The sequence below is a fragment of the Diospyros lotus genome, chromosome 12 (assembly GCF_014633365.1).
Source record: "Diospyros lotus cultivar Yz01 chromosome 12, ASM1463336v1, whole genome shotgun sequence".
Classification (NCBI taxonomy): domain Eukaryota; kingdom Viridiplantae; phylum Streptophyta; class Magnoliopsida; order Ericales; family Ebenaceae; genus Diospyros; species Diospyros lotus.
In genome coordinates, this window is record NC_068349.1 from 6495021 (window position 1) to 6509043 (window position 14023).

At 30.7% G+C, this 14023-nt stretch overlaps 1 protein-coding gene across 1 annotated transcript; it reads left to right on the plus strand.

The window, feature by feature from the left end:
- Nucleotides 1–6370: 6370 nt before the first annotated feature.
- Nucleotides 6371–7912, plus strand: LOC127786979 (transcription factor MYBS3-like). The gene is made up of 3 exons (XM_052314798.1): nt 6371–6995; nt 7129–7340; nt 7549–7912. The coding sequence occupies exons 1-3, from the start codon at nt 6578–6580 to the stop codon at nt 7711–7713; spliced, it is 795 nt and encodes a 264-aa protein (XP_052170758.1). The 5' UTR covers nt 6371–6577; the 3' UTR covers nt 7714–7912.
- The last annotated feature ends 6111 nt before the right edge of the window (nt 7913–14023 follow it).

A 14023-nucleotide genomic window follows, 5' to 3' on the forward strand; every position in this document is an offset into this window, starting at 1 on the left:
TATTTAGGGAAGGCCGTTTTGGTGACATTCTTGATTAGATATGATTACTGGTTTGGTTGTAACATAGATATATAAAAGAGGTGAAACACATGCATTCCTGTACTGTCACATATATAATAATAATAATGGCTTTATGTAAGGTGACATCAGGTCCAATCATTTCATTGATCTTCCCTTCGACATCTTCAATCTTTAAATAAGATAGAATTCTCACATTGTCCATATGGTTGGTGAATATGAGTATGGTTTCTACAGAAATAAAAAATATATATATATTTATTAATCTTGTTTTTAACTATTCTAAGAAACATTTTTTTGAATTCATTTGCGTAGATTTGTCAAAGATGTGATTAATCTTCCATACTCCATCACACTACTAATGTTTGTTTAGGTCACATGCTTCTCATAACATTATATTTTATTCTCAAATAATCTTATTTTATAAGGATAAATTATATGAAATTTTCTTGCACTTAGAGCCATGTGTAACTTACCCTTGGTGTTTTCGACTGCATCAAAAATTTTTCTTACACTTTCAAAATGTTGTAATCAGTCACAATCTATTATTATTTTATATAACAATAAATTGTGATTGATTGCAACATTTTGAAAGTGTAAGAAGATTTTTTGATATAATCGAAAGTACAGAAGGTATGTTGCACACGACCCTAAGTGTAAGGAGATTTCATATAATTTATTCATCTTTTAATAATTAATAACTATAATCAATTTTAGAGAAGACGAATTGTTCCGCATATTTATGAGTTCTAGACTCAAGAAGGAAAACCATATCCAATTAAGAAACATATTAACTTAATCAATCAATTTATGACCACCCATTTAATGGGAGCTCATTTATTTCAAAGCCAATTAAAATTCTTATCATCATCCATGATATATTCTTAGGAGGCGTTTGTTAAAATGAGCAAGATAAAGTGGTATCAAGATAAGATTGGGATGCTTTTCGGACCAAGATATGGAATGATCAAGATACGGTCGGAAAATATTTCAAGATTTCTATCAGACTGTTTATTAAATTTTTTAGAATCCACTGGTAATTGTATTTTTTCTTTCCATGTGTTTGTTAATACGTATGATAAGCACCAAGATAAGGATTTTTTTACCAAAATATCCCTATTATCAAATTTATGATTAAAATAATATTTTATGATTAATATGAATTGTCAAAAAAATTAAGATTAAAAATAAAAATAATATTTTATTTTCCGAATTCATGTTAAAAATAAATTTAAAAAGAGTTGAAAAGAGTTAAATAAAATATATTTAGAGAGAAATTTAAATTTTAAAAATTAATGAAATAAATAATGTCATTTAAATTTTAAAAATTGTCAAAACATATAATAATTTAAAAATATATTAAAAAATATTAATTATAAGAGTTAAATAAATAAGATTTTTTAATAAATTTAAATATTTAAAATGTACTAAATGACATTAATTATCTTACAAGGGGCAGATAAATAATTCAGCCTTATCTTGAAAGAGCCAGATAAATTTATCCGATGGGGGAGGTCGGATAAATTTATCTTAAAAATGGGAGATAAGAAGTCACGTGAGACCTTTTCCAGAAATGGTCAGATAAGGTTAACAAGCACGTTGAAAATACAAAACATCTGAAATGCTTCTCATATCTAACATTTTCTCCATCTTATCTTGGTTAACAAACACTCTCTTATAGAATCTTTTGTATACACAAGTCGGTATAACTAATACATAGTCACATAATTAAAATAGTAATCAATATAATTTTATATTAAAATTAAAATACTGCTATAATTTAGTCATAATTTTTATTATCCTAAAAATGACGATAATAATATGAGCTCTTTCAATGTAAAATAATATGACTAAATTATTTAAAATTAATACTAAATTTTAGATTTATTATAATTTCAAAAATAATTTTTAATTTTAATAATTCATAAATTAAATTAATATCAATTTGTTATAATTATAAATGATTTTAGTTCTTATCATCCAATGGAATGATACTTCACAAATGAGTTAAGACAGTACGAAAGAAGTGAATATTGACATGACTTTTAACTATTGATTTAGAAAAAAATTAAAGAATATTACTAAATAATGTGTAATATATGATATGTAATATAATAAATAACATATTTAAGAATTTAATATTAGATGGATGTAGAAATTATTTTTCGGCATCAACTTGTAGTTCTTGTCAGAGAGTCATTTGTGCTTGTCAATCTCTCTTGTAGTTCATTTATAACTTCATGTCCCACAAGTCAAATAATGCTATCATATCACATAATTGAAGAATTTAAAGCTAGGAATAATTTATATTAATTAATTAACTTATAAGTTCCCACCTCCTGCACGTATTTAAACAAAATTCTTTATAACATTTTATCATTTCAAAAAAAAAAAAAAATAGTGATGCTAATTAATGATTATAAATAAGAAACAAAACATGATACATAAATAAAATGATATATTTAGCTAACAAAACATATAATCTATTAAATTATTATGATAATATTTTTTAGAATAAATTACTAAAAGGACACTGAAGTTTGCCATCGTTTCAGTTTTATAAAAAAAAAATTAATTTTTTTGATAATATATTTGTTATTCATATTTCTCGCACCACTTCTTATGAGTTAGACTCAGTCGATAGGCTAACCCAATTGCCTAAAGTCCAGTAGACCCAACCGAGCTCGTCAGGGTAAGCTCATACATCGTTGAAATCTGAACTCAAATCGCAGAACCAAGTGAGCTCCTAGCAAGGCTTTCAGGGCGCTCTCAGTGACATACCCAACGAGTTTCCAACAATGCTTTTAACTTGCTGGCCTAACCGTTTAGCTTACCAATCAAATTATTCAGCTCGCATAACAACATTACTGCTATTCTGCCAGAATAATTGGAGGTAGGAACCCACCTATTTTATCCAATGCAAACCAAATCCTTGGTAATACGGAGCCCCACTCCCGATTTTATAGAATTGATAAGAATATTTTGTCCCCATAATATCAGTTTTTCACTTTGAAAAATTATGCAATTGTAAACAGTCCTCACTATAAATAGAATCAAGAACACTATTGTAAGGAGAAGAACAACATGAATAACATACTGTTACTCTGCCAGAATATTCAGAGGACAGTTATGAAATAGGCATCATTCTGATCGAATCACGTAAAGTTCTCATGTCTTTACTTCCACTTTATTCCGCCTCTTTGTATTTGAACTTAATTATTCTCTACGAGCCTACGAATCACGGTCAGTTAATCTTGGACGTCGACAATATTATATTTTATATTTAGTTTTAATTCTATAATAATGAAGTTTTAATTTTTTAATAATATATCAAATTTTGTGTTCAGCTTTAAATTTATAATAGAATAAATTGCCTCGAGACCCTTTAATTTGGGTCGTTTATATGAACACCTTTTATGGTTCTTAAAAACACTTGTAATTTATTTATTTATTTATTTTGCGTAAACACTCTCCATCAATTTTAAGCACTTAAAAATAAAATAAATTAAATTAAACTAATAAAAAGAAAGAAGAAGAACATAATGTTTTGTTATTCAAATACAAAAATCGACAATAGAAGAAAGGTCACCACCCATAACAACTGCTTAGGATAGAGGTATATAAATAGTCGATTTGGTTACTTAACTTACTAAAATTCAAAAATCAAAAAAATTGAACCCTTATACAAAATCGAACCAACCGAACAAATAAAAAAACCAAACTAACCGAAAATTAAAAAAATCGAACAAAATTTCTAAAAATCAAATTGATCAACTAAACTGAACAAACCCAAAAAAATCCAAAAATAATTGAACAAATTGAACTAATTTTCATCCTTAATGTTGATACCGACCACCCAGTTGGTCAGTTGTATAAACCAAAAGCATATATAAATGTCATGTTTTATATATGTTTTCATATGATGCACTATCTAAAAGCATATATATATATATATATGTTATTTTAGTGATATTAAATATATTAAACATGTCAAATTCTTAGTTCCAAACATCTTATTTTATTTCAATAGAAATAAATGATTTTTACCTTCATATTTTGAGTTATAGTGATTTAAAAATTTATTCAAAAGGGTTTTAAAGATTTCCTCAAGATGCCAAAAAATTCTTGTTTTTTTTTTTTAAAATTTGGTATTTCAAAATGAATCGAAATCTTAGACTCCTTAATATGAGTTATGAATTAAATAAGATTTAATCTATAAAAATAAGTATACACACAAAGAGCTTACCTTGATAAACTAAATTAAACATAAGAGTTTTAAGTGGAAAGTTGATCTCATTAGAGGTAAACTTTCCTATGCATCGCTTAGAAGAATAATCTCTAGTGAATTTGAAAAAAAAAATAAATAACAAAAAATATAAGGTCAAACAAATATATATTTTGAAAGTAAGATGCAAATCGTAAGAGTTGGCAAGGGACTTTATGGGAAATATTTTTCGGGTTAAAGGAAAGGGTGTTTCATTTTATGAGGGAAATAACTAAACTTATCGAGGTCAGGGTCAATAGAAAGACTCAACGAAAAAAAAAGCTAAAGAAAAAGATCATCGTTGCAATATCTAACTATGAATTATAAAACATAGCCTCATTATTTTATTCATTATTACCATTATCGTTGATGTGAAAAAGCTAATTTTAAAACCATTAATACATGGAAGAAGAACACTACTATTGCCCAGACACCATCACCAATGGAAAATAAGATTGTTAATAAGATTGTTGTTGTAGTTGATTGCAAATGAAAACCCCTTGAGTTCATTCTCTAAAAATCTTTCAAATCCATAGTCCTATTTGTCATCTCTCATTTTTATTGTTTTTTTTTTTTTGTGTGTCTTTATGTTTATTTCTTCTCTCTTACTCAACTTGCTCAACATACTTGAAAAGGCCATTGGAATCTCGTCTTTAGCCTTGGTCTCAACTTTAATAGTAATTTTCCTCGTAGAAGCTACCTAAGATCCCCTATGTTATCTTTCTCTCTTTTTTTTTTCTTTCCATTTTCTCACTCATTTCTAAAGAACAAAACAATTTGTTTTTCCTATTTTTTTATTTGTTAAATTTAATTTAATTGATTTTTAACTAACCCATATGTGTTAAGAATTGATAGAGGGGTGTGTGTAAAAAAAAAAAAAAAAAGACTTCAAGGAACAAAATAAACTATAAGGAGTTTTCGTGCAATAACCCAAACTATAAGGGTATGGAGACAATTTATCTTACAATAAATTTGAAACAAAACAAAAAGTTAGGTATATTGTTGAAAAAACTAAAAGTTAGTTATAGAATTATAAATAAACATAAAATTTGTATACTATCGGAAAAAAATAAAAGTAGGTTATAAAATCAAAATAAAGACAAAAATTAAGTATTGTTTTTGGTAACTATCCTATTTTTTATATAAAACTAAAATTTATATTAACTAATTATGACATTAGCCTTATTCATCAATATATATATAGGTGTATGACATCAGCTTTATAGTGCTAGTTTGACTTGCTGGCATTTCTTAGGGCTTCAGTCTTCCAAGCAATTGCACACTTTTGGCTACTCTCCAACTATAATTGTGTTGGTTCATCAACATCATCTTTAACCTCTCTGGCACTCTCTCTCTCACTCTCCACATTTTAAATGAGAGATTTGTTGTTTTCTTCTCCCATCTCTAAGTCATTGCAGCCACCCACTTCAAAGACATTGGTGCAGCTTCCCCCTTCCCAACCACCTCCACCTCTCCTTTTTCTTTCCATGAAAGCTCCCTATCCTTGTACCCAGGATTAGGAACAAATTAAATATATTTTTGTGTTGAAACTATGATCATTACAAACATTTTTGATAGCTTTATTTGTACAAAATTTCATTTTGTTTATTGTTTTCCTATTGCAGGATGTATATATGTTATATGGTCCATACCCCCTTATTGGAGCAATTTGTTCTGAATTTACCATTTCGGGCTTATATGTAACACGTACGTTAATCAATCACATAATTAATTGTAAGGAAATTAAGTCATCCAATTCAACTACTTATATGCCGTTGAATTTTAATTCTCTCTTTCTTAATGCTATGATTGAAAATTCGTGTTCCAAAATATAACTTAAAAGAGTTTTAATTTGTTTTTTATATGATAATAATCATTTCATTAAATATATAGTTCAAACTTAGACGTAACGATGTGGAAATTTGTCATTACAATCTTCGTGGGTTACGCTTTAGACTCCTTTTGTGGTGGAGAAAAAACACACTATTTTTTTGGTTGAATTAAAAAAAAAATACTATCTTTAAGCCAATATGACAGTATTTAATGATGTCCACCAGCTGCGTGCCTAAATCTAGTATGTATCTGGTTCTTTATACTGGAACAGGAGTGTGTGTGTATATTTATGCATATACTTTTGTTGGGTAGGAAATAGAAAACATATCCCATCATTATATATATATATGTGTGTGTGTGTGTGTGTGTGTGATATATCAGTAGATAGAGAGACAGACAGCCAGTGCTGCTCTCTTTCTCTGTCTCACTACGCAACTGGTTAATTTTCTGTGGAATTTGAAGATGGTGAGGAAATGCTCGCACTGTGGGAAGATAGGGCACAATACAAGGACTTGCAGGAGCCCCTATAATAATGATAGAGGAGACTACTCAGTTATTAGATCATCACTTGCCGCTGCCGTTGCTGGTGGCTGTGGCGGCGGCGGAGGAGGATTGAAGCTCTTTGGTGTCAAACTAATTGATCATCACGCAATATCATCAACCTCTTCTTGTTCTGAAAGTACTTCATCATCGTCATCATCGTCTTCTGCAGCTGCCATGAAAAAGAGCTTCAGCATGGATTGCTTTTCTTCATCTTCCGCCTCCTCCTGCTGGCTTTGCTCCGATGGAAATATTATTACTTATTCTGACGGGAACAGGATCCCCCATGGCTATCTCTCTGATGGACTCGCTCGCAGAACTCGTCAGCCCAGGAAGAAAGGTGAGAGTTTCGGGTTAATAATTATTACCAACCGCATCAAGTTAATTATAGTCCATCTATGTATATTGGTTACTAGCCCGCGGCGGATCTCGAGTTAATTAGTTCACGGAACGTACGTCATAAACGAATGCAGGGGTGGCATGGACGGAAGAGGAGCACAGGGTGTTCTTAGAAGGGCTGGAGAAGCTGGGGAAAGGCGACTGGAGAGGCATATCCCGCAACTTTGTCACCACCAGAACGCCCACGCAAGTGGCCAGCCATGCCCAAAAGTATTTTCTCCGCCAACAAAGACAATCCTCTCTTAACACTATGAAGAAACAACGCCGCCCCAGCCTCTTTGACCTGGTAATTATTAACCTATTTATTTATATATCACTCCTCTCTATCTATTAATAATTTTGTTAATTAGTATAAGGTTGGGACAGGAATTAATGCATTTCAAGGATCCCTGTTTCTGGTTGGGGGGCGGGATGGGGATCCTTTGGTTCTGTTTTGCTTTGCTTTGCTTGATGACTTGTTCCATCACCTTCTTATTAATATTATTATTGATCAGGTGGGACGCCAAATAGCAGGCATGAGTGATTCCCAGCCCATTGCTTCCATTATCAATCCAACAAAATCCGAAGCAGAAAGTTCATCGTTACCGGATCTAGAACTCAAGCTTGCAGCTCCTGCTCGGGCCTCCAGCCTTCTATTTGGACCCATTAGTGTGCTCTAGAAGCTAGAGAATTTTTCTAAACCATGCATCCTTTCAAAGATAAACCAAACCGGCTGGCTTTATGGTTATGGGCATTTCTATTCACACTATATAGCGAAAGACGTTCATCTTTTAATCCCCATGTCATCTAAGTGTCAGGAAATTGTTGTGTTTGCATATGTATCACGCTTGTGTTATATATCTACTCAATCTTCTTTAAGCAGTGGGTCTAAAGCAGTGGGTCTAAAACAACGCTGACTATTGCTTGGATGATGCGCAAATTAATAATTTTTTTATGAGTGAGTTTATAAATGTTGGATAGTTATGTCTATTATTTTTTTTATTTTAAAAATAAATGAAACATGATTGCCCCTGCAGATATATATATATCTAATGTGGGTGAGTCTATGATTAAATTTTTATTTTGAAGGATACACTGTATATGCAACCACTTGGAAATAGAATGGAACTAAGCTCCAAACTGATATTTTAAGTACATTATATATTATAAAATTATTTATCAATAATTTATTATAACTTATTTATTAAGTAAGTTTACTTTCGAATGAGAAATTGATGGAATCCTAGTCTAACCTGATATTAATTTGCTGGTAAGCGTGGTCATATATGTATATGGAAAATATTATTAGTACATTATTATATATATTTTAGACAACATAATGATGTACCAATATCTAAAATACTCTCATCCAAAGAGGTGAGGCGCAGCAAGCGAGGCATATTTATATCATTTACGTACCTTGTATAGTCGTATAGTCCAAGGTGTACATAAATGATATACAAATAGCATGATTCTATGTATATATATCAAATAGGGTTTTGTTTAGAGGACTTATTGAAATATATTTAATATATTTTATTTTTAGTATTTAATTTTTTTATTAATTAATGTTTCATTAATTAATAAAATATAATACTAATTATTATCTAAAAATAAATATTGTAATCGTTCGAATACAACAATAGATTTAGTGTCTGAAAATGTTATTGTTAAGCTGCCTGAGTCTATAAAAAAAAAAAAAAACACAATCAGAGGGTGCAGGGAAGTTTCAACGCAAATACTCTAATGCTTAAACTAAACACTGAATATTGAAGGTTTTCTGTTTAATCTTACAGATAACAAAAGTTATCCAAGATCGCAGTAATCATGCGATACATTAGGCATAACAAGTGGTTGAAGCAGGCAAAATTAAAGCATCCAAATCTCACCTAGATTCTAGATCTGGGTTGTTGGAGAAACAGATTTGGTTCCAAATATGGGTAAAGAAGAATTAATTTTCATTTATTTGAGTACGCAATAAAAATTTTTACACACAGAAACATGAACGGAAGAACAAACAAGCTATCTTAAAGGAAATGGACATAACTCAAGGCAATAAGCAGAAGAAGACAACAAAAGTTCTTACCAAATGGAAAATAGATCCAAGAAGCACGTTTTGCCATTCGATTTCCTCAAGCAAACAAACCATAACATTAAAGCATTTAAATATATCAAACGTGAAAAGCTTATTTGTTATGGCTAAACCCTGATCAAGTTTCCCACAAGCAAAAGGATCGTTATGGTGAGAAGGCCTATTAAGATGTTTGTTGTCACTTTCATTGGTAGATGAAGAACTCGATTTAAACACACGTTGATGATTGGAGACCCATTAAGATGTTTAGAGGTCACTTGCATTGGTAGGCGAATGACTCACCCTAAACACATGTGAATGATTGAACACTCATTAAAATGTTTGAGGGTCACTTGTATTGATAGACAAATGAAACACAAGCGAATGATTGAAGACCCATTAAGATGTTTGGGGATCACTTGCATTGATAGACGATGGAAGAACTTGCCTCAAACACACATGAATGATTGAAGATCCATTCAAATGTTTGGGGGTTACTTGTGTTGAAGGACGAAGAACTCATCTCAAACACATGTGAATGACCAAGACCCATTAAGATGTTTAGAGGTTACTTGTGTCGATGAACGAATAACTCACTTTATGATAGAGTTGTAACCTGGGAGGCAATCATTACAGTTGTGAGTTGGCTGCATTTTTAATTAATCTTGGAGATATTTTTATTAATATCAGTATTTCTCTTTTAATACGTGACAATATATTCATCTTTGTATTTTACTATTTAGATGAATTTCAAAGAATGTAGTAATGCCAATCGAGTTATGATGAGATTATACTAATGAGATTGAATGACTGATACTTCATTCTTAAACTATTCCTAGTCATAAGATGATAGAGTAAGACCTTTATAGTACCATCAAGATCGGTACACACTATGCATGCTTCTAAGGAAGATAGTTGATCTCATTGACTACTTGTGTAGTGACACTAATACAAATGTGTAAGTGCTCATTGATGAATGAGTTCACTAAATGACCTAACTTGAGAACACTCAAATGGTAATTCTTACTAAACGTCAATTGGGAGTTATATGTGGCGACATGTGCTAATAATCTCTTTTCTTGAGATACCACAGTTATCTTATATGAGAAGTGTCATACTTTGATGCCACTCTATGGGGTCTAGTAAGATGGGTTTCTAATAAGGTGGTTATTGAGTATGATCCAAATCATACGAATGTAAGTGAGTACGCAAGATAGAATCTATCCACCTTAATAAGATTTAAAATGTATATGCTCTATGTGAATGATGAAGCCACAACTCGATGAGTCATTGGCCAACGTGAATAATTAAGAATTAATAAGAGTTGTTAATTCGACTATATAAGTTGTGAACTTAACATTCGTACATATAGTGTTAGTTATTAGAAGTTTGACATTTTACCATATTTCTAGACTATACCGGGGCATAATGATAGACGGGTCGAATAACACTGTAATTCGTCATGGAAATGTTCATTAGAAGTACCATTTGCATTTTTTTATGATATGAGAGTCATGATACGTTGCTAACCGTCAATCTTGGTATAAGGGCAATATAATAATTTTTTGTCATGAGAAGAAATAAATTAAGGATCATAATCAAAGAATTTTATTAAGAGTAAGATTCTATAAGTTGTCATTTGCCATATTCATAGTGAACTTATAAGGTCACACACAAACAAAGAAGAGTTTCATGAAAATTTAGTGGGATTGAAAAATGTTTTTGGGGTCTGAAAGAATTCGTGAATTTTTTAGGCTCGTTAGCACTCGCGGAAAAGTCCACGTGATGTCAACAAAATGAACAAAAAGTAAAATAAGGTGAAAAACCCACAAAATACCCAACATATCTAAAACATGCTTGGGTTTTTTTATAAATTTCTAGTTTGACTAGGGTTTGGGTTTGGTAGTGCTCTCCATTTTTACCTCACCCCTTTTGCTTTCTAAAGAGAGAAAATTGTTTTTTAAGAAAAATCAAGATAATTTTCAAAGTGTTGGATTAGATCTTGCATGGTTGATGTAAGGAAAACTAAAAGGCATGCTCATGGACATCAATTGAAGCTTTTATTTGGTATGGATCATTTATAGAAGGTGGATAACACCTCGTGACACAAAGATTCATCCATTCTACATCGGACATCCAAAATGTTTGGTTTTCATTATATGTTTTATATACTTGAAAATATTATATATTTGCAAACTAGATTTGTTCATTTTGGGTCCTAAGATTAGCCAAAAAGTTTGGTTGATCCAAATAATTTTTAAATTTTCGTTGCATTTGGATCTTAGAAACTCAACACTTTAAACACGTGTAAATGATCAAAGAACTGTTAAGATGCTTGGGGGTCACTTGCATCGATAAATGAAGGACTCATTCCAAACACATGTAAATGCTTGCTTTTTCAAGACTTACTATGAACACACAAATGAAACCACATTAATAAAGCCCTATGATAGTCCACCTAAAGGACTGGGGACTGAAGAAAAAATATTTCTAGATGTGTGTACAACATCAATGAAAGTCATTTGATAGAACTAGTCATCCATAAAGACTGGAGAGCCATATTGCATAGTGTCCCTATGTTCGTTCCAACCTTACCTACATCACCATCTCGAAACAATTTGATGATCTATCCCAAGACTAAAAGTCGAGTAACGCTCTACCTAAGCTTTGTTTCTTTTTAACGGTCTTGCCCTAAAACTCCTCACTAAAAGTCCACAAAAGATAACTTGGCTATAGTTAGCTAAACCAAAGGACCAATCATGGGCTCTTAACCCCAATCTTAATCAACATGCTCATCATACTCATCACTTTTGATTCAGGCTCGATTTTCCTCTACACTCAAATTGAGGAGTTGACGATATTATTCTAAAATGATAGGAATGTTTTTATTTGAGACAATCAACTTCTATACAATGGCTCATCTATGAAACCAATGTATGGTACTACTTAATCTTTCCATCCTAACCCTAACCTATGTGGTTGGCAAGTCCGAGGAAAGCATGTTCAAATTGCAAATTACAAAGGCTTATTATCGAAGCGTGGAATGTGCGAGAATGATCTAGAGCTCATTATTCCAAAAAACTAGAAACATAGGAAGCGTGAGAATGATCTAAAATCAAATATCCAAAACACGAGAGAATGATCCAAAATTAGAAATGCAAAAAATGTGAGAATGATTTAGAATAAGAAATGCAAAAAAGAGTGGAAATGATCCAAAAACTAGCTTTAGAAAGTCAGAAAATGTGAGAATGAACTGAAATTAGAAATGCAAAAAATGTGAGAATGATCCAAAATAAAAAACGCAAAAAATGTGATAATGATCTAGAATCAGAAAGGCAAAAAGCGTATCTAAAATCAGAAATGCAAAAATCATGAGAATGATAAAGGGAAAAACTAGCATAAAAAATGCAAAAATCACGAGAATAATAAGGAAAAACCTAGCATCAGGCGAGCAAAATGTGTGAGATCGAATTAAAAAATTGAAAACATAAAAGCATGAGAATGATCTAGAATAACCTATAATCAAAAGCAATAAATGCAAAAAAAAAAAAAAAAAGCATGATAATGGTATAGAAACATAATTATTGTTGTTCGAACATAATAATAGATTTATTGATTATAAATATTGTCGTCGAGTTGCTTGGGGTCTACAAAAAAAGAAATAATCAGAGGATGTAAGAACACTCCGATGCTTAAATTAGACATTAGAGACAATGAAGACTTTAAGGCCATATTAAAAATAGTATCAGAGATGTACCTCTTATGAAATGAAACCTTGTTTATTTATAGAAGAGTATCAAATTTTTTTAAATTCTCTGAAATTAAGATTCTTATGGATAATGTCTATTTTGACATTCTAAAATTCAATGAAATTATAATTTTTATAAATAATATTTATCCTGATATTCTTAGACCTTATTAGAATTAAAATTATTTATAGATAATTTTTATCTTTTTGCATGACTTTTAAAGAAATTTTTAAATGCTAAAGTTGTTCAATTTGTGCGTTATGTGAGACTTTCCCCTTCCGAGAGGAAAATTATAATTTTGTAGTTTACCAAAATTATTTTAGGCTTTTGAATTTTTTAATAAATTTTACTTATGAGATAAGAAATATAATTAACAGAACGACAAAATCCTATTAATTATTAGTTGTAACCTATTTGTGGCTGTGGATGATTTACAAATAAATAGAAGCACGACAGGCAAGTCATGTGATTGGGCCCCGTTTGGCCGTGATCAGAACGCATCCTAGTCAGCAAGCATCTCAATAATTGATGACGGGACGACACGTTTCTCAATCCATAATAATAAATAAACATATATATACGTGCAGGAATTAGAAGAGAAGAGGCGTACTGTGCCACTTTTAAACGGTTATTTTTTATATTTTCTAATTAAATATTATCATGTGAGTGTGACATGAATTACTATTTATATCTGCTGAAGATGGATAGCATGTGGAAGTCTGATTCATCTCCACCCACCCACCCATGACTTCTTTTGCGCATAAATCTACAACGTGTAATCGTCTTATTGGGAGTTCGGACAAAGCCATGGTGAACATAATTTACGAGTTAATTAATCACATGATTATGGTAGACGTCACCTATTCCATTTAATAATTTACCAAGGAGCATTTGTTAAATTTAGTAAGATAAGAGTCATTAAGAGTTTAGAATGCTTTTTGGAGTAAGATATAAAATATTTAAGATAAAGTTGTGAAACATTTCAAAATTTTTATCAGAGTATTTATTAATTTTTTTAAAATTTACTAATAATTATACTTTTTTTATATATATTTATTAATGAATATGATAAGTATCAAGATAAGAGTTGTTTTTATCTTGAAAGGGGAAAATAAAAGTTCATGTGAAGATTTTTGCGAAAATGATTAGATAAACTTAACAAATATATAC

Excerpts from the sequence above, each read along its gene's own strand:
- LOC127786979 (XM_052314798.1), top strand. The coding sequence starts at position 6,578 with ATGGTGAGGAAATGCTCGCACTGTGGGAAGATAGGGCACAATACAAGG. Across the intron at positions 6,996-7,128 it reads TCGTCAGCCCAGGAAGAAAG|GGGTGGCATGGACGGAAGAG; the intron begins GTGAGAGTTTCG and ends AAACGAATGCAG. Across the intron at positions 7,341-7,548 it reads GCCCCAGCCTCTTTGACCTG|GTGGGACGCCAAATAGCAGG; the intron begins GTAATTATTAAC and ends ATTATTGATCAG.